Source organism: Mustela nigripes, chromosome 7, assembly GCF_022355385.1.
Source record: "Mustela nigripes isolate SB6536 chromosome 7, MUSNIG.SB6536, whole genome shotgun sequence".
In the NCBI taxonomy this organism is placed as follows: domain Eukaryota; kingdom Metazoa; phylum Chordata; class Mammalia; order Carnivora; family Mustelidae; genus Mustela; species Mustela nigripes.
Window position 1 is genome coordinate 40,042,309 of NC_081563.1, and position 27,905 is coordinate 40,070,213.

General features: G+C 47.0%; 1 protein-coding gene across 2 annotated transcripts in view; it reads left to right on the top strand.

Annotated features, from left to right (window-relative positions):
- Nucleotides 1–5,476: 5,476 nt before the first annotated feature.
- Nucleotides 5,477–27,905, top strand: part of ST3GAL5 (ST3 beta-galactoside alpha-2,3-sialyltransferase 5) — a 49,805-nt gene continuing 27,376 nt past the window's right edge. Inside the window, exon 1 of one of the 2 annotated variants that reach the window (XM_059405680.1) lies at nucleotides 5,477–5,644. In XM_059405680.1, the coding sequence (XP_059261663.1) occupies nucleotides 5,560–5,644 (85 nt within the window). In that variant the 5' untranslated portion in view covers nucleotides 5,477–5,559. The remainder of the gene's footprint in view (nucleotides 5,645–27,905) is intronic. The other variant, XM_059405679.1, reaches the window with a different exon arrangement.

Genomic DNA, 27,905 nt, shown 5'->3' on the forward strand with positions numbered 1-27,905 from the left:
CACAGGAAACATTCCTAGAAAAACCTCAAGGGATTGACTTCCTTTATGCTTTAGGGCAGCAGACAGCCTGTGTTCTGTTGGCTGCAGCTGTGCTCCAGCCCTTGAGGACCAAGGGAGGGACAGCATCTTAGGAGGAGGAGGATGGGAGTCAAATAGGAGGTGAAGCTCGCCAGGAGAAAAATACAAAGACAACACCTGGGTGGGAAACCCGACAACAAGGCGATGGTGGAGGGTGAGGGATGGCTGCCTCCCCCTCCCCTCTACCTCCCACACAGCCTCGGTCTACAGCTTCCTTCCCGCCTTTCCTTCTGGCCACCTTCAGGATAGTCACAACAGTATCACCCCTAACAGCTTCGAAGATGCCACACCCTAGGGAAGGCACAGCTTCTGTCTTGGTGTCAGATGAGAGCCATTTGGCAGGCGAAAAGAAACAGGCCATCTGGAAAAGCCTCTGAGACCTCAGTAATTGGAACCAATGACTCCCTTCAGTTTTATTTATTGTAAAAAAACAACATTAGAGCAACATGAAAGGACATCTCTTACAAAGGGAAAAAAGATTACTCATGATCCTACCACCCTAACACCACAACTGTTTTCTTTTTCCAAGTTCTCTTCTCGCTTTTTGGCCACATGATAGAAGTTTGCATATAATCTGTGTCCTATTTTTTTGTTTTCACTTAATGTGGTATCTCAAGCCTTTTCTAGTGGTGACCTACTCTTCACATAGGTCTCTCTCTCTCTCTCTCTCTCTCAACTGCAAATATTCCAGCCACTTTGAGGCATAATTAATGATTCCTTAACCCTTGGGGATTCTTGCTCATCCCCTCGAATCTTTGAGGTTGGCTCTTGGCAAAGCTGTAAATGAAGGGAAGTTTGTCTTCCGGGCCTATTGGCAACCTTTACAGATCTTCCTTCCTGCTAGCAATTTTAGCCCGAGACGTCTCTTGCCATATCCTGATGCCAGTCTGCTCTCTAAGCCTGCGAGCTTCTCAAGGGCTATTAAAAAATAATAATATAGTTCTATTTCTTTCCTTAAAAGAGCAGTGCATGCTCATGTTTTCCAATTTGAGAAATACAAAACAGCAAAAGAAAATAAAAATCTGCTATAACTTTGCTCGGCAAGATCATATGCCACTGTTCCTTATTGTTCTCACAAGTATTTTTGGCATTTTTGACCCCAGTTTTCTGTGTTAGGTCCCCTTCCTGTGTTAGGTCCCAGTTGTCTGTGTTAGGTCCAGAGTTAGGTCCCTGCTCTACTTTCCAGCTTCCTTTCAGAAGCTAACTTACATTGATAATACGATGAAAAAGCTGAATGAATAAACCCTAGAAAGTATACTATCCTGAGGCCTTGGGCCCCAACTGAGGTAAAAATATTCAAAAACAGGTATACAAAACATCAAGGGGGTGCCTGAAATTGCCTAGTTTAACCCACAGTAGACTCCATTGACTCATAAAACTGGATTGTATAGAGGCAGGATGGGTTACAGGGCTGGTTTGATCTAGTGGCTCAAAAACGTCATAAAGGGTATGGTTTCTTTCTAACTTCCTTCTCTGCTTCCCTCAGCATTATTCTCTTCTAAGGTAAGCTTCTCTTGTAGTCTAAAATGACTGCCTTATCAGTAGCTTCTGGGGCTACTTACTTCTGTCTAGCTAGAGATGAGAGCATCTCTCTTCCACCACCCCATGAATCTGAGATTTCCTCTCAATGGATCAGTCTGGTTCCTATGGCCACCCATGAATCAATCCTAGTGGTAAGGAGGATGGGGTGACTCTGAGTGGTTTAGACCAGCAGGTCTCAAGCTCTAATCATAGGACCCTTTACACTCCTAAAAATTACTGAGGATCCCAAAGAATCTTTTTAATGGAGGTTTAATCTATTGATATTTTCCAAATTAGAAATTATATTTATTAAAATTAATAAAAGAGAGGCACCTGGGTGGCTCAGTCAGTTAAGTAGCTGCCTTCAGCTCAGGTCATGATCCCAGAGTCCTGGGATCTCTGCTTGGTGGGGAATCTGCTTCTCCCTCTCCCTGTGCCTCTGCCCCCCCCCACCACCCCCCATTCATTCTCTCTGTCACTCACTCTCTCTCTCTCAAGTAAATAAAATATTTTAAAAAATGAATTAAATCATCATAAAAATAATAAATTTACATGCTATAACAAGTTAATTAAGAAATAACTATGTTTTAAAAGGCATTAATATCCCCTCCAAAATAACTATGTTTTCCAAAACAAAAAGATGGTGAAAGAATGGCTTTTTTTTTCTTTACCTTTTAATTTGCAAGTCTCTTTAAAACTCGTTTAATAGAAGACAGCTGGATTTTCATATCTCCTTCTGTATTCAATCTGTTGCAAATTGTTTTGGTTCAAGTACAAGAAGAAAATCTGCTTCACATCCATATGTAATGGGAAAGGGGGATATTTTAACAGCTTTTTAGGATAATTGTGACTATTCTTCTTTGGTACTATACCAAAACTCTACAAGAGGTCATATCTTCAAGGCTTGTTACACTGTGGAATCTGAAACCTTATCTATAAACTTCTCACACTGTTAAAAGTCCATTGTCTGCCTTGCATTTAAAATTCATCTTTAACCCATCTGTGATTTTGTAACATCAGGCATTAGCCATCTGGAAAACCCTGATTCACTGAGTAAATGCAGGTCTTCCAAGCACTGGCTCATCATCCATGATCCATTATCCCCAAATCATATATTTGTTAACATCATCATCAGTCCCATCAGAAAAGCCCTTAAATATTGAGAAGCTGTCCCATGGTGATACAAACTCTTCCAACATTCTACATTTCTTTTGAAAGCTGGAATTTTTTCATCCTCGGCAACTAACAGCCCATTGTTTTCCTTGGAAAGACAGGCTCACCTAATTGTCAAGAAAATGTCTACTAAATAACTGTAATTTGTCAGTTGCTTTCTCAAGTAAATATGGTGCTCCATGACCCCCACCCTTCACAAAACCAGCTGGTACGGCTTGCAGTCACAGGAGAACTTTCCCCTGGACAACCACCTTGCTTCAGTCCCCAGCAGGACGGTTCTATGGGCATTTCCCACTTTGTCATATAAGATATTAAAAAGATATGTACCTTTTAAGGGTTGAGATTTCAATAAATTAAGTAATGTTTACTGCTCCATCAAGAACATTCTTAAACCAAATAGCATTTTTTAAATTACAAAACATTTTTTTTTTACCATGAGTGTAGCGGTGAAGGATATTAGTGTGGTATTAGTGCCCCGATGTGTGAAGGCACCAATATTTTGCACACCTTTACCTTTGCACCATCGAGAAAGGTAACTTATATCTTAGATCATAAGGAACTAATTTTGACTTCAGAGATTCCCTGAAAGGTCCTCAGGGACCCCGTAGGGCTCCACGGACCATACCTTGAGAACCTCTGACCTGGACCCATCAAAGCTCACTCATACAGTTAAGAGTGGGGCAAATTTACCTAAACCATATCTTGCATCAAAGCAGGGAAGAGGGAGCAGATACTGGGGGCAACCACAATGTCTACTGTCAGAATGACCTAAGTAATGAACATAAGGAGCTAAAGAATTACAAAATCATGGTAGCTGTCCCAGATTTACAAAGAGTCTGGCCACTTTGCTAGCCAGGGTCCTGAGCTTTTCTGAGACCAGCCACTGACCTGAAGAGATTCCAGGTAAGGCTTTGAGAGCTAGCGGCTGATCTTAATCTACAGTTGGTAGGATCTCTATCTCAATGCAGAGCACTAGCTTAGGATGACTCTGCAGCTAGGAAAAAAGATGTTTTAGGGCAGGGGCTTGTCTTGTTGCGCAAGTCAGATTCTCTTCCCACCCAATGTGAAGGGAGGGGGTGAACGAGGTAGTGGGTGCAGCGTAAGCTTAACAGCCATCCTGTTAGGCTGGGACAGGAGGCAGTTTCAAGCTTCCTTTCTTTCTCACACCCACCTTACACCCACTCTTCCAAGCCAGGGCACCTGGATCTTTATGTCAGCCATAATGCTGTCATGGCATTTTACCAACAAGGAGTATCTATCTGGGAGAAAAGGAAAGAGAAGCTGGGGCAAAGAGAGGTAAAGAGTATCTGATCAAGCCGTCTGGCCTTGGGCTGGTCTCCACGAGAGAAATGATGAGGTGTTCAGCATTCTCCCTGAAGGTGTCACTGACTGCCCCCCCCCAATCCCCACCCTCCCTCCCCAGCAGTTGCTCTGCCTGGCCAGCCTTGGCCAATCTACTGGATTTAGATCTCTGTGACAGCTTTTCCTCCAATATATTCAAAATACTCCCATGTCCTCACCTTAGAATGACCTAGAAACATTTTTATGGCAAAATCTCTTTGGAAAGTATAACAGCAGGGTCTCCCCACCCCCACCCTTTCCTTTTCAAGATTTCCCTTTCTGACCTTTGTTACCCAGATACCACATTTTTTCCAGCACCCCTGCCCCCACCAGGGAAAGAACACAGACATTTCCAAACCCTGTTGGGAGCTGTGCAAACCCTTCACAAACTGTTGCAAAAAAGAGTGACAAAACTCTCACTTGACTTAAATACATTTGACTCAGTGTCTAGGATCTTCCTTTTTAAACCGGAACCGGTATCACTGATACCGGTGATCATGTGATTCTATCTGTTCACCTGAAAGGAAATTCTGAAGACAGACCATTTTCACCGAGCTCACTGAGGAGTCAACAAGTCCTAAGGCACAGAAATGTTGCAGGCATTAACACATTCCGCCGTGTTAAAGAAATAACATATCAGTGCTTTAAACTCCTTTTCATTCCTGAATTTGGGGATTCACTAATATTTATGCCTTAAAAATATGTATGACATTTCCTCTCCAGAATCAAGGGAGACTCCTGAGGTATGGAAAGCGGCTCTCCAAGAGCACGTTCTGATCTGCTCTGTCACCAAATGGCTCAGTGATTTAGGGTAACTCACTTGTGCTCTCTGGGCCTCAACCCAACTGTGAGACTAGTCGGGAATCCGCACTATTTTCTTCTTCTTGGACACGTGGAACAATAGAAAGATGTTTTGCAAGTCCCCAGACACACGCCCAGACTGCCCTGGGGTAGTTCTCAAGGGTCTCGTGGCCCCAGGGACTCTGAACCCTGGTGGGCCTGGGGTGTGGTGCTGGCAAGTGAAGCACGTGACTACGTAAAGCCCCTCCATCCACCGGCTCCGCAAGTACCAGTCCTAAGCGCCGTAAAAGCCTACAACCAGTCCAGCTGTACCTTTTGTTCCTTCATCAGCTAACCGCACGCAGACTTCAAGAGAGCGGTGGGTGCTCGGCACCCTGGCTCCTCCCAGCCTACCCTCGGGGCTCCCCCGCCGCGCTGGGTGGAGGGGTCGCGCGTCCCGGGGGCGGGGCTGCCGCGGGACACCCCCCCTCGCGGGTTCGGATTGGTCTCTCCTGTCCTCGTGACTCCAGGCCCGCCCCACGTCCCTCCTCCGCATCCGTGCGGGGGAGCGGACGGTCCGGTGCTGAATGGGCGCGAGCGCGGCGCCGGGGACGGGCGGGGGCGCGGGGCCCGGGACTGGCGGCCGGCCGGCGCCCCCTCCCTAGCATGCGGACGAAGGCGGCGGGTGGCGCGGAGCGGCGTCCCCTGCAGCTGCGAACAGACTCGGTGGCGGCGGCACCTGCCGGCCGAGGTAAGTGGCGCAGCCCCCTCCTCCGCGTAGCGGGGCCCGCGGGCTGGGGGCGGCGGCGGCGGCGGCGATCAGTCCCTGCCCCTACCTCGCTGGCCCGGCGGCTCCGCCTCGGCCCCCGCGGGCAGCGCCTAGGGCACGGCGACCCTAGACGCGCCTAGCGGGGGCGCGGGCTGAGAATCGTGGTCTCGGGCCCCGTGGACGGGGCGGGGGGCGCCGTGCCAGCGTGGACGTGGTTAGAGGCAAAGGGGTGAACCCCCAGGATGTCGGGTCCAGCCTCAGTGGTCCTTTCTCCCCCGGCTTCCCGCAGCGGCTCGGGGTTTAATTCATTGCTGGAAGCTTCCTAGCCGGCGGAGCCGAGTTAACTCATTATCCTGGAACGGGATTGGGGGACCCTTTGCAGGGTAAATTAGCAGGTTCCCAAACTGCTCATTGCATCCTTCGGAAAGGCACGATGTGTGGCGTCTGTAGGTAGAAATTGGGCAGTGACCTTCCTTGCCCCCTCTCTGCAGCCTGCCCTACGGAAGAGGCACGTTTTGGTGACCCTTTGCTTTCCTCTGAATTGTAGGTGACTTAACGTGGGCATGCATTCATTATACGCCGTTAGTGTGTAAGTAACATAAGGTTTTCCGAGGGCATCTCTCAGAGGAACCGGGCAAATAGGGAGAGGCGGGATCTTGTCCCTGCTCCACAAGAGCTGGGTGACCTTGGCCGGCACTGGTCCCCAGGTGGGGCTCTATCTCCTGGTCTTTACTGGGAGACTTGAGCTGCTGATGGCTGTGGTCCCTTCCAGGCCTCTGGATTAGTGGTTCTGACCGAAGAATGTGTTGGCCAGTGAAGAGAGGGTCCTGCAGATCAGGAAATAACTTGGAAAAATGAATTTGATATCCTCATGTCTTAATTCGTGTTTGTGGCCTTTGCTTAATTAGGTATCGTTCTTCTAAAAGAGAAAATAGTTTCATGTGCTGCCTGGTTGCCTGCTTCTGGTACCAAGCAGGAAACTGGGTGCCGGGGTTTCAAAGAGGAAGGAGACTCATCTCTGGCCTTCTGGTGTTTAGCTTCCCTCTCCTCTTGGTTTATAACTGCTAATCCTCTTCCGTAGTGGGCTGCATGTCCTGAAACTGGAAGAGGAATCCATGTCTGTTGAGTAGAGGAACACAGATTCAAAAACACCATCCGTTGTGGTTTCACTTGTATAGTCTGGAGAGTTTGACAGCTTAGAAGAATGTCTTACATTTCTAGTCTTAGAGCTAGGATCACCTAAATTCTAACCAGTGCTTGCTTGGACAGGAGATGCCTGCGAGTTGCCAGAGCCCATAACCAGGATGTCACGAGTATTTTTTCGTGTCTGTCCATTATGTGTGTGCAGCTGTTTTTGTAAAATGAAATGAACCTTAGTTATGATCCATAGCCATTTCTTCCGCAGGCCCGAAAAGAAATGGGTGAGATGAGAAAGCATAAGGGGGTTAATGGAAGAGTGAGAGGGCCAACAGGCGTAAATTCCAAAAACTCAATGTTTATGACTACGTATTTTGAAAATGCTTATGATTTTGGCACAAACTGCCAAGTTAGCCCCATGCTATTTGGCAGCAGTGGGGAAAATGTATCTAGCAGGTTGGCTCTGGGGAGGGGGACAGACAATAAAAAGAGGTTCAGAGTTTTCTGTGGGATTCCATCCAGGTGCTGGGGGGGAGGGCATAGGAGTGTGTCTTGGAGCCAGCAGTTCCTGGGATAAGGATCGAGGCTCATCTTCCACACCCTTCTAGCTCCTGAGGAACAATTTAATCTGAACTGCCTATGGAGGGTTGAGATCATTCCCAGACAGCATGCTCTGTGTCTTTAGTCTAGCTGGGCAGTGTTGGCAGAATAAAACAGCTGGGAAGATACACAATGATGGTACAAACTTTCCAACTTCCCAGAAAGGAAAAGCTAGGGCTGGGTCAGCGTGAATGACCTGAGTTAGCAAAGGCATTCAAAATGGGGAGGGGGCCACAAGTCACCAGCCTGGTGTGGGAAGAAACCATAAATATGGTGCGGATAGGTGGGCTCCCCAAGGAGAGACTTTAAGCACACATGCTGGGGGGTGGGGAGTGGGGGGAGCAAGGAAGTTGTGCATGGGAGTGAGAGACAAATGAGGTTAGAGGAGTCCAAGGACACTACCAGGCTTGTCTTACCTAGCGAGCTAGCTAGCTTGCTTCTTTCTTTCTTTCTTTGGTGTACACAATAGAAAAGTAGACATACTGTAAGTGTACTGTTCACAAATGTTCTCCAAACTGAACACAGCCCTGCACTCAGATCAAGAAGCAGGAGCTCCCTGTGTGCTCCGTGCGGGTCCCTACCTTCCCAAGGATCCTGCAGTTCTGGGAGAACATCTTTCCTCATGAGTGAAGTTTCTGGTACTCACTCGTGGTGCTGCCTCTAGTTGTAGTGTGCTCACTCTTGTTGCTGATTCCAGACATTGGGATCACGAATTTATCCGTGCAGTGTTGATGGACATTTGGGCAGTTTCCAGCATTTGGCTATCGCACATAATGCTGTTATGACAGGTGACTGTTCTCGTACCTTTCTTTGATATATATATGTATGCATTTCTACATACATAAAGGGGCCATGGGCGTGTGTACTCAGATTTGGGAGCTGCAGGCAAAGCTATTTTATTCCAATTTTTTAATAATTACATTGTTACTAGCATAGTGATCAATATGGTTATTAAATGGTAATTAGTGGTTACTTTTTATTAGTATAGGGTTAGTACATACTTCTATTAGCTGATGGATGGAACATTGACTTTTCACTAAGGAGAGAGGCAGGAGTCCCACCAGGAGTCATGATCATTTTCTACTTGGCTATGGCCCATGTCCCATATGCTCACGGCAAGTGCAGTTACCTCTATGCCCAGTTTCCCAAGTCAGGCAGCAGGACAGGCCGAGCTGAGCGGAAAACAAAAGCAATGTTGTCAGGGAAGAGTTTCTCTGGCCAAACTGCTTTACCATATCTCAGCTCTCAGCCTTCTTGCTGCAAACACTTCGGAGAACCTCTTCTCCCTCTGCTTTTGTACTGTCATACTTTCTGTACTTATTTCTACTTCTCTGATCTGCCTTCTCTGTACTCCCTGATTTCTTCCAAGAATTCCCCCACATTCTAAAGGAAAAGCATATTTCTCGGTTAGTCTTTTGAGGTCATGCAAAATAGTTTTGTTTTCTTCTTCCGGCATGAAGAAAATATCCAGGATTAAGTTATTGGATGGTTCACCAACTCCTAAAACCTACAAATCCTTCTCCTTTTCCCTTCAAGTTTTTAGTATCTGGAATCATTATAGTTAAGTATCATATGATATGATTAATTCAAAGAGAGAAATTTGGGAAGAAATAACAAATGTAAAAGCTCTACATTAGTGGAATAATAGTTCTGCCTTTTGAACATTAAGGCTGTTTTTAATACTGCCATGTTCATATTTAAAGGCTTAAATGTATTGAATTCAGAGCAGAAGTAGTTGTTCTATTATATGTGTACAATTCCTTTTTCCCTGGCCGCTTTTTCTCATGTTCTGCTTTTTCATCCTTTTCTGTCCTGTTTTTCATCTCCTTTCTGCTTTTCACAAACATCTTGGTCTCATTTCCTATCTAGACTCCAGCAGCAAGAGAGGAAGACAGAGTATGGTCCTTCAGCAGGGCTGCTAACACTCTCTTCTCTTTGCTTATTATTTTCTTCAGTCAAGTCCTTAGTCTTCCAGGACTTGGTTGATGTGGACTTCTTGCTTATCCTTTCTCTAGACCAGTGCTTTCCAGTGAGAAGATAATCCAAGCCACACATAATTTAAAATTTTCTAGTAGCTACATTTAAAAAATTGATAGGAAACAGGTACATCAGAGTTTCAATTTCTGAATAACATAAGAACTTTTAAACTCGGGGCACCTGGGTGGCTCAGTGGGTTAAGCCTCTGCCTTTGGCTCAGGTCATGATCTCAGGGTCCTGGGATAGAGCCCACATCGGGCTCTCTGCTCGGCAGGAGCCTGCTTCCTCCTCTCTCTATGCCTGCCTCTCTGCCTACTTGTGATCTCTCTCTCTCTCTGTCAAATAAATAAATAAATAATATATATATATAAAAAAAAAGAACTTCTAAACTCTTATGCACCTGATAACACAGCTTCAAACTATGTAAGTAAAAAGTAACAGAAGGATAAAAAAAAAGTTGACAAATCTGCCAGCATAGTGGGAGATTTTTAACATACATCTTTGAGTAACTGATAGAACAAGCTGACTGAAAATAAATAAGGGATTATTCCAGCAAACAATACACTTGATCACACTGATTATATAGAAAACAGGAAGTGAGGATTATACTTTGAGTATATACCTGGTCATGAAGTAAATCCTAACATATTTAAAAGAATCAGTGTCATACAGACCAAGTTCTTTGAACATAATACAACTAAATTATATCCATTTTAAAAGATACTTTGAAAAATTTGAAAATTTGAATTTGAAAATATTTAAATTTGAAAGATAATAATAATAAACATATATGTCAAAACCTGTGGGATGAGTTGTACACTTAAAAAAAACTTGTGAGGTGCAACTAACTTGGTGTTTAGGGGAAATGTACAATCTTAATTGCTCATATTAACATGAAAAACAGCAAAAAGTAATGATGTAATTAGCTAAATTAAGAAGTTAGGAACATAACCATTAAGATAGATCCAGTGAAGGGTGGTCTAGGTGGCTCAGTTGGGGATATCAAGAGTCGGATGCTTAACTGACCAAGCCACCCAGGCAACCCATGAAATTAATTTTAATAAAATACTTTAGGTAACCCAATATGTGCACGATATTATGAAATCAATATAAAAATTGTTAGTGAGGAATTTTATATTCTTTTGTTCAAACTCAGTCTTCAAAGCCTTGTGTGAATCTCTCTTATATAGATCACATCTCGATTTGGTTTGGCCACATATGAAGTACTTCATGGCCACATGTGGCTAGTGGCAACTGCATTGGACGGTACTGCTCTGCATCTTTGCCTGTAAATATTGAGCTAATTTGTCTTGATAAGGGGGCCAGTCAGAGCTCATTCTGGTGGTGGGGTTCAAGTGCCCGCCAAGCAAATCTAGGATCAGAGGAATCTAGCAGTGTTTTTTGGCAAAGAGGCAGTGGGCTCTTTGTGAAAATCCTCTTTTAAACTCAACCCCTCCCAATGGACCCACATGCTACAACACGTAGATAGGACAGGAAAAAAGATAAATGCTGTACCGACTCCCTTTATCCTCACCTGTTCCAGACATGTTTTATGTATGTGTGACATGTTTTGTATAGCTATGTCATTTTATATATTTATGTATGTCAGCTCACTTAATTTTCACAAAAGCCATGTGACTTTGGTGTCATTATTATTCCCATTGTACAAATGAGAATTTTGAGGCTCAGAGAAGTTAAGAAACTGTAGGGGAGAGAGCCTAGAGGAAGGGTCTAGGGGGCATTCTGACTCAGGCAGTCTGCCCTGGAGGTGGTGAGGAGGCACCAGCCTCCCTCCCATGCTTGAGAACAGCTCCTGTCGCAGTTCTTGAGAAGGTCACCTGTGGTGGCTGAGATGGCTCTGTTCCCAGTACAGGCTGGTGCATTCCCCCGGACACCATCGTCACTCCCCTGAGTCTCCACAGCAGCCTCCTAACTGGTCTCAGGGCACAGGAGGACTTCCCCATCTCCAGTCTGACCTCAAGAGAGCTCCCTCCAAAATCCAATCCCAGTTCACTCCCTGCCCCCCACCCCTCCCTGTTGCTCCTTTTATCTCAGGATAAAATTCCAACCTGCCTCGGCATGGCCTGCTTCTTTTTTTTCAGCTTCTCTCGGCACGTTATTCCTTCCTGGGCTGGACCTTCAGAAACTCCATGCCAAGTTTTCCCCTCGGTGCCTGCTGTTCCCCCCCAGGCGACCCCTGTCTGCCCATGTCCACTGAGCCCTATTCCTTCCTTCCTGGGAGGGCCTTTTCTAACCCCTTCCCAGACACACATCCCTCCCCAAATCTAAAATATCTTGTAATGCAGCCTTCCTGTCCCATGCAGGATAAGTTTGAAAGAAATACTGTGGAAATAATGACTGTGGTGGTAGATCCACTTGTCTGAGCTTCGTTTTGCTAGTTGCTGTAGCCCCAGGCCCATATTCCCAGCCTGACAGAAACTGGTTATGTGAGTAGCAGCGGGCCTCCTTAGGGGCCTGCCCAAATAATGGCTTCCCAAATATTTGGAGCAGAGAGTAAAAGGGATGTGTATGGGGCATAAAAGGAAATTCTCTGTTTTAACCCTGTCCCTTGCAGACCTGAATATGTGTTGTTGGTGTTAAGAGTTCAAATATATTTCACTTGTTCTGAGTTTCAAGGGGCCCAAACAAAACTTTCCTTCTCCTTCTATAGGATTTTTTCCTCTCCTTCAGTCTCAAAACTGCCCCGGCCTGCCAAACCCCAGGTTCCAGTTGTGGTCCCTCCAGTCCCTTTTCTAGGGTCATTACCGCCTTCTGATTTGGGTTTCACGGGACTAGTCTGCTTCTTCTAGGACTGTAAAGCTTATCAAATCCTGGATAACTGCGTAAACGGTCTTCACCTTCCCTTCCCTTCAGGTCTGGTTTGGCGATGTCACTTTTATAATGCCAGGATGCAGGAACCCAACCCAGAGTTGCTTTTGTTAATTGTCAGTTCTATGGATTTTCATTTTCCTCCATTTATTACTCATTCAGCCCAACCACCTGTATTTTCTTTAAATCAAGAGAGAAATCTTCTGGTAAAAAGGTAGCTTCTAGGGGGCCTGGATGGCTTAGTAGGTTAAGTCAGGTCATGAGCCCAGGCTCCCTGCTCTGCAGGGGGTCTGCCTCTCCCTCTCCCTCCGCCCTTCTCCCTGACCCCAACTGGTGCTCTCTCTCTCAGATAAATAAAATCTTAAAAAAAAAAAAAGAAAGAAAGAAAAAAGGTAACTTCTAGGTTTTGCTCTGTTTGTGGTATTCATGGGGTCACCCCAGGCTTGTTCTCCAGGAACATGTTCCGCATGTATAATTTGCTGCCACAGCCCCCCCCCCCCCCACCGCCCGCTGGAGAGCTATTGTTTAAGGTGTTTTCTCAGAGCTTGGAGGGACCCAGAAAGGAGGGCGGTTCTATGAGCAGTTTTCCTCGGTTTACTCCAGTGTCCCGTCTCATTCCCTCCGGCCTCCTCTGAGGGGTAGCCTCACCCCTGTCATTCAACCATCCCAGAGAATGGTGGCACCATGGGGTGCCCTCCTGCATGGGCTTTGCTTTCTTTCCTTCCCCTTCCTGGTCTGAGTTTGTTAACTGCAGGCCAGATCTCAGCTGCCCGGGCACTAGAGGAGCCCCTGCCGGCTTGGTCACCACGTTCCTTCCTCCATGTCTCGTGATCAGCCTCCTTCTCACTGCACCTGCTCTGGCTCGGCTTCTCCAGCTCCCCCAGCAGCAGTGACCTCCGTGACCTCTCTCTTGATCACCCTCTCCTCTTGGCCTCCTGCCTTTCAGTGGGCGCCCCCTCTCCAGAACTGCTTAGGACCCCTGGTGCCGCCTCCTCTGGGGCCAGTTGAGAAGGCCTGGTTCCTTCTCAGCCGCATCTTCTGCCACTCTCACCAGGTCCCCTGTGATTGGGCTGGAGCCTGTCTCTCTGGGCATTTTGGCATGGCTTTCCTTCCCTCTGGAATGCCTCTTCCTCTCTTCTGTCTCTGAAGTCTTGCTCATCCTTTAGGGACTCATTTGCCCATCATCTCCTCAGGAAAGCCTCCCTGCTGTCTGCGAGGGAAGTGACGGTTCCTGGGTGGCCTCTGTCATGGCGCTGTTTGGTGTTTGGCGTGTGAAGGGATTTTTGCTTTTCCTGGCTGGGTTATTCATTTAAAGAAGAAAGGGGCCGTGTCATATTTATCTTTATATCCCCAGTGCCTGGTGCCTTATTAAATGTTTATTTAAAGGGTTATTAGGGAAATAGAGCAAATTATCCCACGGTATGTACCATCCCCCTGCAACTGGGCTCTGTAGAAGAATTAAACCCTCCTCCTCTAAGGCAGCCATCATGGATAATGAATTAACTTCTCTTCTGTGCTTCTGGAATGATTCTAGTTATAGGCCATCCTTGGGAGAATTGAGAAAATAGCTTTTCACATCCTTTTCTATTGGGCCTAATTCTCCAGTGGAGTCCAGCTTGAAGAAGGCTGGTGCAGACAGCTTGGTCCCAGCCCTGATAAAAATATATGTTACCAAGAGCAAAGACTGACAGAAGATAGACCTGTATGTTAAGATTAGGTATTACCAGGTTGTGGTATGATGACCAGGATGTGATTTCAAAATGTTTTTTCCATTGTCAAAGAATTCCTGAAGTTTCTCACTTTGTGATAATACAGCTATAAAAAAATACTTCTTAAATAAGCCAAGTCGGAGTTCCTAAGCCTGACTGTGGCTCATCTAAGACAGTAGAGAGTTGGGATGTTTGTTTTCAAACATACCTTCCTGCACCATGCCATGGCATGCCATGAGTCACTGGGCTGAGCCCCCAGCATTCCCCCTGGAAAATTGGGCCCTAGGGTGGGGATGACTCCAGCCATCAACTCTCTGGACTTGGGTGTCCCTTTTGACCACGATGGGACACCTTGTGAATTGAAGGGCTGAGTTTCCAGCAGGCGTGGCCTGCTCATGGATGCTTGGGGATACTCTCAAAAGTAAATCTAGGGATGTTTTTGTTTTTTTCTCCTTAATTGCGAGGAATGAACCTAAGCCAGAGTTATTTGAATTAAGTCTCACAGTCTCACATGCTAATTCTTTCTCCAAATCATTCCTTCAACCAGCTCCAGTTTTTCCCTGAAGTTTGACCTTGTTTGTCCTCACATAGGATTTTACCCTTATTGGGGGAAGAATCCACCCGTGGGTGCTAAACTAGGTATTTGATGAGAAAAGGGATATTTACTTTGTCTAAGTATCATCCATCAAGTTACTTAGTAACTACCAAGGAAAAATAGTAGCTTTACAGTGGAGAAACCTGCCTTCCATCACTTCAACCAGTAGATCAAATTTAATATCACCAGCAGCAGGACAGATCAGCAGTATTGCCTCTTGAGAAAAGGCATTGAGAGGAGCCCAGCGTTAGTCTGTGATTTTTTGGCCCGAAATGTATAACTTGAATCTAAACATGAAGAAGCAGGCAAATCTCCACTGACAGACATCCTATAAAAGAACTGGGCTGTACTTTTCAAAAAATGCCAAGGTCATGAAAAATAAAGCAACTATTTCAGGTTAAGGGGGGGTTGAAAAGATATGACAGTTGAATGGCAACATGTGATTATTTTTGCTCCAAGACCATTATTGGAACTACTCAAGAAATTTGTATCAGATCTTTAGATGGGATTGAAGCAACAGTTCCCTGATTTTTATCATTATGTTGTGGTTGTGTAAGGGAATATCCCTGTCTTTAGGAAATACTAAAATATTGGGGGGGAGATATGTCATGTTTTCAACTACTTTCAAACAGTTAGAAAGGTAATGTGCATATTCTCTTGGATGATAAAGAATGACAGAGCAAATGTGGTAGGTTGTTAACAGTTGGGGAGTCTGGGTGAAAGGTGTATAGGAATTTTTTGTACTGTTCTTGCCATCTTTCTGTCAGTTTGAGGTTATGTTGAAAGATAGAGGTTAACACCTCAGAAGCCCACAGGTCATCGTGCTGTGGCCAGTCTAGCAACAGAGGGCACACGGGGGCTTTTCAGGGGGTCTCCCCTTTCCCTGGTCTACAGTGAAGTCATTTCATGTAACTCTGAACTCTCTTTGCCGTTGGGTTGGCTCTCCCTGGCATCGGCAGAAAACGGGGTGGAAGAGCATTAATGGTGCAGCTTTGCCTGACGGGAAGGTTTCTTTCTTCTGCTATCTGCTGCTGCTCCTGTTCTAGAGACTTCGCTCCCGCTGGCTGTCCTCAGATAGCTCTGATCCCCACGTTTGCTTGGTTCAGACTTCGATCCTGCTTCCACCCGCACCCCTCCTACAGCTGTCCTGCAAAAGAGGCTTCACAGGCAGACTGTAGCTTCAGAAATATATTTCAACACAGTGGAGAGTGTTGATGCATGAGTTCAGCACACTTCACCAAGATTCTCCGGTCGAGTGCTTGCCAGCAAAGAAGGTACCAGGCCCTCGGATGGTGTGCCTTACCCAAAGCCTTGGCATCAGCACATTAAAGGTGGTCCTCCCTCCTGCCTTGACAGACCCTCAGGTTAGATGATCTGGCAGAAATCCTGCATTTACTATGTTCTGCGTGAAGGGGGGTCCTTTTCCACCCCCACTGCCTTTTATGCTGTTTAGGGCAACCTTCTCTGCTGTGGCTGGAGTCTCTCCTGGGGGGGAAGGGTGGGGGAGCAGTTCTTGGATTCCAAAGGGGAGCTCTGAGTTAGGGCCTAAGGAAGGTGTGTGGGTGGGTCTGTGTATCAGAATTTGCAGAGAGGAGTTCCTGGGAAACCATCCAGCGCCAGGGAACAGACCATGATAAGAACACTGAAGCTTCTATTCCTCCTTGCTGTCTGTCTTTCCTTTCCAGCTCTCCTTTCCCAGAATTTCCTGTCCCCCAGCCCCCACTCCATTTTCTCCACACTGTGTCCCCCCCAACTTTCTCTTTCCCTTTTTATTATTTTTTTAATCCACCTCCCTCCATTTATTCCAGTTTCCTATTTCTCTTTTGTAAATGGTCATCATGTAGGAGTGTCCATTGAATCAGCTAAGTTTTATGTTTCCTGTTCTTACTTTAAAAGTAGGTGAGACTCAAATCCTAGTGGAAGAAGAGGCAGTGGAAATGTTCTCCTCCGACCCTGCTTTTTACGTATTAGCAAGCATCCTACAAGAGGTGACTTGGCCATTATCAAACTGCCAAACTGTTGACTTTTTTTTTTATCTCTTTCCTCTCCTCCTAAAAAACAAAACAAAACAGATCCAACTGCCCCTTTTATTTCCCATGGAGGTAGGTGGGACAGTCATTTGACTTTATCTCTGTTCCCCAGTGCACGCACGCACGCACACACACAAACACACACACACACACAGTGATTCCCATCCCTGTTCTCCCTGCATCAGACGTGCTTGGGACACTTCACAAATGCCCAGTGGTTGTGATATCTGGACACAGGGAAGGATCTGGTTTTCCTGTCCGCCTCTTGTGAGGACCATGCCAACTTTGGGTTAGCCGTTCTGCGGGGGCCTGGATGCAGGCCTCCGATGAGTGCCTTGATTCATTTGTCACTTCCTGCAGCAAGGGTTTAGAGCCTTTTCTGTGCTAGGCCCTGTGGCAGGTCTTGAGGTTATAGCAGTGAACGAAATCGCTAGAGCCCCCTTTTCTCAGAAGCTTATATTTAGTGGGGAGAGCAGACAACAGGCAAATAGGTATGAATAGTAATGAGTGCAGTGAAGTAAAGCAGGAGTGAGTAGCAGCGCTCGGGGTGGGAACACTATTTTACAGGGAAGGCGACTTTTGGACAAAGACCAGAATAAAGAGGGTGAAGAAGAGAGCCACCTGGAGGTGGGGCGGGGGCAAGTAAAGACCCTGAGGTTGGAGGTGGGAGCAGGAGGCCTCTAGGCTGAAGGGGAGTGAGGAGGAGGGGAAGGAGAGAGAGAGGTGGGCAGGGGAGAGGGCTCCGGATTTGATCCTGTGAAAGGCGCAGCCCTATCAACATCTTTGTCACCTCGAGAAAATCTTGGAGAAATACCATGTGCAGTTCCAGGGTATGTTCTAATTTTGGAGAATGTTTATGTATTCCGAGGACTCGGAATTAATTGCCTTAGCACTTAAAAAAAAAAAAAAAAGATATTTATTTATTTGAGAGAGAGAGAGCACGAGCAGAGGGAAGAGGGAGAGGGAGAAGCAAACGCCCCCCCGAGAAGGGAGCCAGAGGTGGGGCGGGGGCTCCATCCCAGGACCCTGGGGTCATGACCCAAGCCAAAGGCAGCCGCTTAACCGACTGAGCCACCCAGTGCTGAGGCGTCCCTGCTTCAGCACTTTTAAACACGTACAAAGCCAGCGGTTGAATGACAGTCACCATGTATTCTCAACCATAGAGGAATACTGGTTGATTAGTAAGAAATTCGAAAGTGTGCCTCAGAATCACTGATGTGCTTGCATTTTAGTTGGTGGTCAAAATTAGTAGAGTGTAGACTGCATTCAGGAAGCAACACTTTTGTTTTCCATTTCAGAAAACAGGTCCTCATACAACTGCACATTTGGTAGGAGGATCTGAAAGTCTTGAGGGTAACGTACAGATTTAATCTGTTGTTAATTACAGCTCTGAGGAACTAGCTGCAGAGTTTCTCAAAGTGCACACCCACATAGCTTGGTGGACTTGGTTAAACTGCACATGGGGTGTCCTTCCTTGGTCCTACTGGGTGGGACATTATGGGGTGAGGTCTGGGACCCTGCGTCCTTCACAGCCTCCTCCTGTGGCTCCCGGGCCTGATCAGCTTGCAGAACCCACTGGCCAGGGCAGTGGTGGAGGCACTGATTATTTGTTTATTTCTATTTACTTAAACAATAGACATTCATTTCTCAGTTCTGGAGTTGGGGAGTCCATGACCAAGACACTGGCAGATCCTGTGTCTGGTGAGAGCCCCTTCCTGGTTCATAGAGAACCATCCCTCCCTGTTCTTATCTGGTAGAAGGCACTGATAAGTGCCCTGGAACAAACCCTAGAAGATGGGAGGTGGTTGGTTGTAGTCTCAGCCCCAGAGCTCAAACCCACACTTCCTTTGTGGTTTTGAACACACAGGAAACTTCCTATTCCTAAAAGACAAGTAAGACACTGCCTGCCTAGTAGAAACAGGAAAGGACTGTGCAGAGAATTTCCCCCCCTTTGGTGGTGGGAGTGGAGTGGGGTGGTTAATGGTACTCTGAGGGGGTCGCTTGGATCCAGGAAGGCGTGTGTGTGCCTACCGTCCCCGGGCACACCTCACTGCTATGTGAATGCAGGCCTGTGCCTGCTTGTTGGCTGGCATGTTGTACAGGTGAGAACACGACCACTTACCTTGATGAATCAGGTTTCTTCCGAGCCACCCAAACCAGACATTAAAAAGATTACATACCGAAACTCAAGTATTTTCAGTGTGTCATCCATGGTCTTGAGTTTTCAGTTTTTGCAGTGTTTAATTACCCTCAATACTTTAAAAATGTGGCGATGTTTGGAATTTTAATATAGACAGTGATTTTATTCCAGTGGGTAACGTCAGGGGCAATTTTCCCCCCATCCCCCAAGGGGACATTCAGCAACATCTGGAGATGGCTTTTGTCACAGCTGGGGAAGGGGAGGACCAGAAATGCTACTAAACTTCATCCACAAGATGCCATCCACCAGATAGTTTTCTACAGCAAAGAATTACCCAGCCCCAAATGTCAGCCGTGCTAAGGTGGAGAAACCTTCCAAAAGGTCAATTGTATGCCTCTTTTTCTTTTCCTTTTTCTTTTTTTAAATACTTTTTTTTATTTGAGAGAGAGAGAACATGTGAGAGGGAGGGGCAGAGGGAGAGGGAGAAAGAATTTCAAGCAGACTTCCCACTGAGCCTGGAGCCCAACGTGGGGCTTGACCCCATGACCCTAAGATCATCCCCTGAGCAAAATCCAAGAGTCGGACGCTCCCCCAGCTGACCACCCAGGTGCCCCCAGTTGTGTGCTCATGTGTGTTATGTCTTAGGGTTCTAAGTGAGCTTTCATACAAACAAAAAGTTCCACAGCTAGAACTGGTTTGGAATTAGCCACCTAGATTGTCTGCTTGGGGGGATAAGGAGGACAGGTTGACTCCTGGAACCAGTAGGAGAGGAATAACATGTCCCCGAGGGCTCTGGAAGCCACAGGCAAGGCTCTGGCCTGGTGTAGTCTTGAGCTTTTCTGGTGAAAACGCTGCTCCCCTACTCTCCGCGGCCTCTCCCTGGAGGGTGAGAGTAGGAGAAAGTTGATTGGAGAATTTCACTTGGACCCGCTGTTCTGCAGATCCCAGGCCCCAGCCCTGCCATGTTTGTCCCATGTCCACAGATGGGTTTGCGCATTGGTGAGCCGACCTGGGGAGTCAACTCTGGGACTAAACTGTGTGTGTGCGCGTAGGATGGCAGAAACCACACCTCTGAAGTCTCCTCGGTCCCACAGCCCCCCCACCCTCGCTATGGAAACATTCCTGTTCTCACTCACCTCAACCTTGGGTTTCTGGAAGGAAGGGACTCATTCCAGACTCAGTCTGTCAGGCCATCTCTGCATTTTCACAGAATTGATGAAGTAAACTTTTAGAAATCACCTCTTTTTGCTGCGGGCACCTGTATTACTTATTTAGGATAAAGCAATTTAAAATGCATTTTGCTTAGGAACTAGCGTGCTGCTTTCTTAAATAATTGGAACGCAGGCGTGGAATCGTCACACCAGAGTTACTGATTTTGCTTAATATTTCCTTTTCTGATTTCTAGCAGTCCATCCTGTGCTGCTTCCTTTCCTCCCCAGCCCCTGGCAGGTGGGCTTCCCGGGGTTAAGACGGCTCTGCACTTTGTCTTCCACTTGGGAACCTTATCTCTATAGAGCTGTCTTAATTACCACCTTTATACAGATGCCCCAGGACCTTATCTCAGTCGTGGTATATCTTACGATTGACCACTCTACATCCCCCCTTTCCTTCCTTACCAACAGAACCCTCATTTTGTTTGGGGAAGCAGCCAGCCCAGCTTGTGAAAAGTTCCTGGCTAACTCTGCAGCTGGGGGTAGGCATGGGATGTCGTTCTGGCCAAAGAGATAGAGACGGAAGCCTGTGTGTTTCCGGGGCAGTTTTCCCTCTCCTGACATAGTGCTGCCCCTTCCTTTCCATCTCATCCCTCTTCTCCTTCCTGCCTGGACTATGGGGCGGAGGTTGGCCATGTACCGAGGCTTGCGGGAGCTAGGGACATCTGTGGCATACCAGCCCTGGGCTGCTTGTCACTGGACTTCCTATTCTGTGAGAAAAGGAAACCCCCACTTGGCTAAAAGCCATGATACCCAGGTTCCTACTACCTGCAGCCAAGGACACCTCCTGACTGCTAATCCAGGTGAGATCCTTCCCGATAGCCCCAAGCCTTCATTTGCAGCTGTCCACAGGATTTATCAGCCTGATGGCCCGCAGAACTTTGGACTCAGTAGACCCAAACTGATCTTAGTGTGGAGAGAAAAGGCACGCCATGGGCAGAAGAAATGGAAGCTTCCATCCTTGTGACCTCTCTCTAGAGCACTCCACCATCTTCCCTGTCACTTGAACTCTCTTCCCTCCTGGGTGCCAAGCACCTCTGATCCATCCCAAGTCCTGCTGATGCTGCAGCCCAAGCCCTTCCTCTCCCCCTCCCCGCACCCCTGGCTGCCGCCATCTTTGCTGCGGCCCACAGGGTTTGCAGCTGAGAACCCTGTGCTGGCTCCCCGCCAGCCTCCCATCTCAGGCTCTGCCGTCGCTCTTCTGCTAGCCATGCTCCTTCCCCTGCAATTGCTCTGCACGTTTCTTGACCCCTCTTGAATGACCTTCTGTGGTCTTGCATGCATTGACCTGCTGACCTAGTGGCCTAAGGCCAGGTTTGGTAGAAGCAGAGCCTGAAACAAGACTTCAGGGGCCCCTGGTTCACTGAGGGGGCTGCCAGGAGAAAGGGCAGGAGAAAGGGCACCAGGTTGGGGTTGGGTAGGAAGACAAGGAAAGATGCTGAACAAATCTGTGCTCCCAGCTGATCCCTCAGGGAGTGCTGGGGCTTAAATCATCCTCCCAGGGTGATCCCACATAGAGGCCAGAGGGCTAGCCTTTTGTACCCCTCAGCTGTGGGGCAGATCTGCTGAGTGGGGGCTGGTGTGTGCTGTTAGCAGCCAGCACTTACAGCCCGGATCTGACACCAGCCCTTGGATGCCCAACAGGACCACGATATTGCCTTAATTCCTGCCTGCAACCCTACGCCCATCCAAGGCCATACTTTCTCAGCTATACCCAGTCACATGCTGTTCCCCAGATTAACAGGCCTTTGTGCTTTGCTCATTCCCTTTCTTCTGCCCACAGTGTGCCTCTTCTCTCCCCACCCAGCTCCTCTTTGCTGTGCCCTCCGCTTGTGCTGGGCCTCCTCCTGGGCACCGTGACACATCCCATGTCTGTGCACCCCAAAGCAGGCTTCTCCCCAGTCGCAGGCTTCCTGCCTTGTCTTCTGTTCTTCTTTAGCAAGTAGAAGTCTTCATCTAAAACACAAAACCCCAAACACGATCTGAGTAACTATTTTCTCAGCTTTCCCTGGATGGTATATAACTCGTACCAGTCTAGTTCAAGGAGAAGTTAATTTATTTCATACTGTGGATGTCTTAAGGCTTCGCTTTCTTGGACTCCGTGGGCACCGCTGGCTGATGGGCTGGGTGTCCTGTCGATCCTCAAGCCGTACTTCCAACTGCTTCCTGGGCCTCTCTGCCTAGTTCTTTATCCCCTCATAGTAATCACATCACCGCAAATCTTCAAAAATTGACTTCCATCGCTGTCTTTCCAGAACTGGGATGCAGCTTTCTGTTTGCACACTTCTTGCTGCGGATAGTCTTCCTTTCATCATTTCTCAGTAGAGCTCTGTCCTGTTCCTTCCTCCCATTCCTCACCAGGGCGGGGCGTGGGCTCCCCTTTCATCCGGACAATAGCAAGCGTCCAGTACCCTGCTTCTCTGTTCTGGGCGGCAGCCTAGCAGGCAGCAGGCTGGTGTTCCTCTTCTGCTGCTGTGAAGTCCTGTGCTCTCGGACACCTCCTTCCTTTCCAGGCGTGCTATTTCAGCTGCCGTATTCACATCAGAGCTGTACCTGTTCGCCTTCCCAGGGAGCCCACCACCGCCACGTTGGCTTACTCACTGCCTTCTCAAGTTCAGATTTTTGTTTCTAACAGCCTATGCTTCATCAAGCCCTCATTATTAGAAACAAAACACCCTTCATATACATGCATATATACCGTTTCTAAGCATCCCCAGGTGGAAGGGCATGGACTTAGAGGTGAAGAGATGTGGGTCTGAATTCTCATCCCCTTCTCCATGCATGACCTTTGGCAGGTTAAATGCACAGCAGTCCAGTGAAGTAAGTATTGTTGAGATTTAGTGACATCCTGCCTAGGCTTTTCTCCCAGTAAATATGAATGCCCTGTTCACTCTTGTACCAGTAATTATATAGGTCATTTGGCAGTTCCTCCTGTCCTGCTTGGTGGTGCCTATTCTACTCTTGCCTTGAATCGCTAATTCTTAATTTGGAAGATGTTAATGCCATTTCTACAAATGGACTGAAAGCGTGGACCTTGCCCTTAACCCCTCGGGACCTTAACAAGGATTATTTCTTCATCAGGCATACGAGCATTTGAGAAGAATATGTTATGTTTTTGTGTGTGAGTAGAAATACATAACTTTGAAAGCCAAGTCTTTTCTGCATAAAGATGGTTAGCAAAGCTGTGACGTGGAGGCTCTCACCCCGGCAGTCTGAGGGAGAAGAGGGTCAAACCTAGGAGCCCTGGGACCCTAGCACTTGGAGGAGATGGTAGGAAAAGAGCTACCATGAAGGAGATGGGAAAGGAGGACAGGAGGCTGCCATAGGACGGAAGAAGATAGACGAGCCATTGGTGACGGCCTGCCAACAAAAGGCCTTGGAGGAATGCCTGAAACCACCATCACTTCTGAAACTCTCATAAGAAACTGAGTATTTATTCAGTAAATATGTACTGGATGCCTATTATGAGCCTCTTAACATCCTAGGCACTGTGAATTCAGTGATGAGTGAAGGGAAGATCCCTGTCTCCATGCCATCCATATTCTGGTTGGGGGGACAAGAGACAAAAGGAAAACTTTATAAGTAACATGTGTCATGATAGTGAGTGTTGCAAAGGCAAAATTAAGCACGCATCTAGGAATCGCTCCTTAGGTGGTTTTGGTAAGTAGGGCATGTCTAGTAGTAGTTTATCATTCTAAACTAAGCATTCTTCACATTAGGTAATGAGTTGAACCGACGGAGGGTCCAGATCACTAAAGTGAATGCAGAGTTGGTGGGGGTGAGGAGAGCTTTAGCGGAAGGGAAATGTTTGGGACACTTTGCTTCTCCAGCTCAGGCTGCAGATGCCAGGCCTGGCAGGTGAGTGTGAGCCCTCTGAAGCTCTAAGAGGGCCTCTGTCACCCTTCATTCATCCACTGATGTCACTCAGCAGTTTTTTGAAGCCCTCTGATGTTCAAGTCGAGCTGGGTGTGAGGCACGCGCACACAGAAAGGCAGGGGGAGGGAGCTCAGTGCCTGCTCCTCAGACAGCTGGACTCGCTGAGTGTCAACGTTCTTCAGTTTGCTTCTCCATAAAAATATACTTTTACCAGCTCAGCACACTGCCCCCAATACAGAAACTTAGTTTTGAGTTTTTGCCTTTAATTGCTTTATTTATGAGATATTGTGCCTAACGCACTAGAGATGCTTCAGGTTCCCAAAAATATTTTTTGTTGAGTGGTTTTCACATTTCTTTTCATCATAGCGTATGGACCCTCCTCCCCCATCCCCATGAAAATGGCTTTAAGCTTTCAGAAATAAAAGTAGCAACACACAGAATTCAGGTAGTATAAGAAGAATGTGAAATGGAAAGTGAACTTATCCACAATTGTTGATAGCAATTGTTGATAACTTCTCAATATCTTTATACCTATACACACTTAGGGATATATAAACAGTCTTCTCCTGCATTCTGATCGTTTTGTTAACTAAAAGTATAATTACTCTTGGATTAATGGTGCACCATTATGCAGTTGTTTGTGTACCTGAACTTAACGTTTGTGTACCTGAAACCCATGGCTTAACGTTTGTGTACCTGAAACTTTAATGCAACCCGTCTTCCACCGAATTCTTAATTTCATCTTAAATTTAATTTAATTCTTAATTTCATCTTAAAGACGAAAGAAGTAAATGAACAGTGTGGGTGTTGCACAAGACTATGAACTGGTAAATCCCAGGTTCTCTGAGGGAGCGTCTCAAGGCCACTTACCTAGCTGTATGCCAGCTGTACGTTCGTGGAGATGACCCAGGTTGGCCCTCGTTTGTGATGGCTGTGGAGCATGGAATCCACGTGGTCTCTTGTAAATCAGAAGAATACCTTCCAGGCTCAAGTAGGAGCATTTGATGAAACTCTGTGGAAAGTCAGATTCTCTTACCTTGAATGGAAACATCCTAGAACATGACTCTATCTATATGTCTTTATGCTTTTATAAAACCACTTTTTTTCTTACAGTATCTTTTTGTGTCAATAAATATATGTACCCAGGGTGCCTGGGTGGCTCAGTCGGTTAGGCAGCTGCCTTCGGCTCAGGTCCTGGGATCGAGCCCTGCGTTGGGCTTCCCTCCCCAGTGGGGAGTCTGCTTCTCCCTCTGCTCATGCACTCTCTCTAACTCACTCTCTCTCAAATAAATAAATAAAATCTTTTTTTAAAAAAGTGTGTACCTGGTACTTCAATAGTACTTCTCAAACTTTCATCATATGGCTCCCCTGATTTAGCAGATCTGGGGGGCCAGAGACTCTGCATTTCACACGCTTCCAGGTGGTGCTGAGACTGTGATCCCAGATTCCACAGATTCTGCAATGATCATTTATCAACAGATTCCCTGTTGTTGGACATTGTAGATGTTTCTGTAGAGCTTATACTTCATTCTTTACTATTATAATTTTGTTAACTTTTTTTTTTCAGTTTTTGTCTTAGATATTTTGGGGAAGATACATTTTGGGGGGATGCTTATCTTGTTTGAAGACAGGTCATGGGCATGCAATGTACATTCCATCCATGCGAGATGTTTCCTAAGGACCTGCTATGTGCCAAGCTCTGTCCTAGATGTTGGAGATACAAAGGTGAACAGAGTTCTGGCCCTGCAGCTCATCTTCCAGGTACTTGCAGAATGATAGAAGAAACCTAAAATATACACAGACAGTGTCAGCTCATTGCAGTCAACAAAGATGGGGAAGTGTCTGGGGACAGCCATAGTGTTGAAAAATGATCTTCACAGGGGAGAAGGGTTTAAAGATGAAAAGTGGTTCACCAGGCAGATTGTTGGGATTCCCACTGGAATTCCATCATGTGCAAAGGCACTGAGGTAGCATTCTGGCACATCCAGTCTTCTAACAGTATTTTTTTGTGACCAGAGTGTTACAGGTTTGTCACCGGGAGTCATAAAACCTGAGACAAGCAGGAAACCATTCAACAGATACATATTTTAGAAAGATGGCTGGCTCTGAGGGGAGAGAATCAAGATGGATTCCAGGGACTTGACCACTGGAGGAACGTCAGTGGGCATCAGAAGTTCAGGGAGGTATGAGCGAGAGCCTCTGGGATTGACTGGGGCTGGGAATGAAAGTTAGAAGCCTGGGGCACCTGGGAGGCTCAGTGGGTTGAAGCCTTTGCCTTCAGCTCAGGTCATGATCCCAGGGTCCTGGGATCGAGCCCCGCATCAGGCTCTCTGCTCAGCATGGAGCCTGCTTCCTCCTCTCTCTCTGCCTGCTGCTCTGCCTACTTGTGATCTCTGTCTGTCAAATAAATAAAATAAAATCTTAAAAAAAAAAAAGTAAAGAAAGTTAGAAGCCTGAGTTGAAAACCTTTCAGCTTGGATAGCTGAGTGGATGGCACAGCTTCCAAATGATGTAAGGAATAGAGGAAAATGCCAGGTTCTGCTTCATAATGTCTGAGGTGAAGACAGCAGGTAGATTGTCGGACACATAGTCTGAACTTAGGTGAGAGGTCTGCACAGAGGTAGGGGTTTGGAGGGGGTGTCTCTCCCTTGAGGTGTTGAGGGAAAGGCAGGTGGTGAAGCCTTGTGATGAGTACTTGTGGGACAAAGGGAAGACTGGTGGTAGAGACCAGGACCCTTGAGTCATAAGGTGTATGACTGGGATTTTAAAGGAAGGTTCAAGAGATTTTAGAGGACGTGTTGGTGTAAGGTATCCCAAGCATAGTGTGCAGATGGAGTGAAGGAAGGTAGACAGGCTGGGAGTGGCTCGGCTCTCACAGGGAGCAGGGCCAGTGAGGGGCTAGTGAGCCCTGAGCATTTAGAGGTTTTACAAGTTGAGAGAGGTCTTGGGGGAGAGCGAGGCTACTGGCCAGGACCAGACCCTGGGGGAGAGTGTGGGGCTTTAGGAGGATGTTGCTTCTCTAGAAACACCAGGAAGGAAAATGGAATGGATGGAAGAAAGGACTCCATGATTGAGCTAGAGCCAAAACTGCATCTGGAAATAAGGGTGACCAAAAGACACGAGCCTTAAAGCCCCAACAGATGAATCCTGTCAGATGAGAGTAGGTGCCTGTAAGGTCCCTTTCTGTGTGATAAGAGTAGCGACAACCAGCAGGTACACAGGACTTGTGATGGGTGACCCCTTTCCCTACATGACTCCTGTGAGGTAGGTAATGTGACCACCCCCATTTTACAGATGAGAAAACTGGGCTTGCAGGAGTGAGAGTGACTTGCCCCAAACTTCTCCACTGGTAGGTACAGGAGCTGAGACCAGGCGTCAGGCTGCACATCCCGTGTTCTCACACTCCCTCTCCTTAGATCCTCTCCTGTGCGATTAGGAAAAAAAACCCAAACAGCTGTTTTTGTTTTTAAGCATTTGCATGGATTGTATTGTGTGGCAGTGACAGTGAGAAGAGGAAGGGGTTCAGGACAGCAGATTCTGCTGCCCTCAGAGCCCCTCCCTTCCTCGAACAATCCCACTTGGTGGCAGGGGAGCACCATCTGCTGTGGCAGTCAGTGCCCAACAGGAAACCTGAAACCACCGATGTGCTTCAGGCAGGGAGGACTTTCATGCAGGGGACTGATGGCAAAGACGGCAGCTGTCTGGAAAATTTGAGTGAGAAAGAAATGTTAGCCAGGGGCGCCTGGGTGGCTCAGTTGGTTGAGCATCTGACTCTTGCTTTCAGCTCAGGTCATGATCTCAGGGCCATGAGATCGAGCCCCTCGTTGGGCTCAGTGCTCAACTTGGGGTCTGTGTGAGATTCTCCCTCTTCCTCTGCCCCTCTGCCTGTGTTCTCTCTCTCTTTCAAATAAATACATAAATAAAATCTTTAAAAAAGGTGTAGAAGTCTTAGCCAGAGATCAGGAAGCTTCTGTTACCCAGGACTGAAGCTTATACTTGTCACAAAGCTGTTGGAGGTGCCTTCACTTCTCTTGAATAGAAACTGAGGATGCTAGATGCCCACCGATGCCGCTGGAGTCACATGTAGTCACCCTCTCTTGCCTGTGCCTGTCACCGCCCCTGCCAGAGGCTGCGCTCTA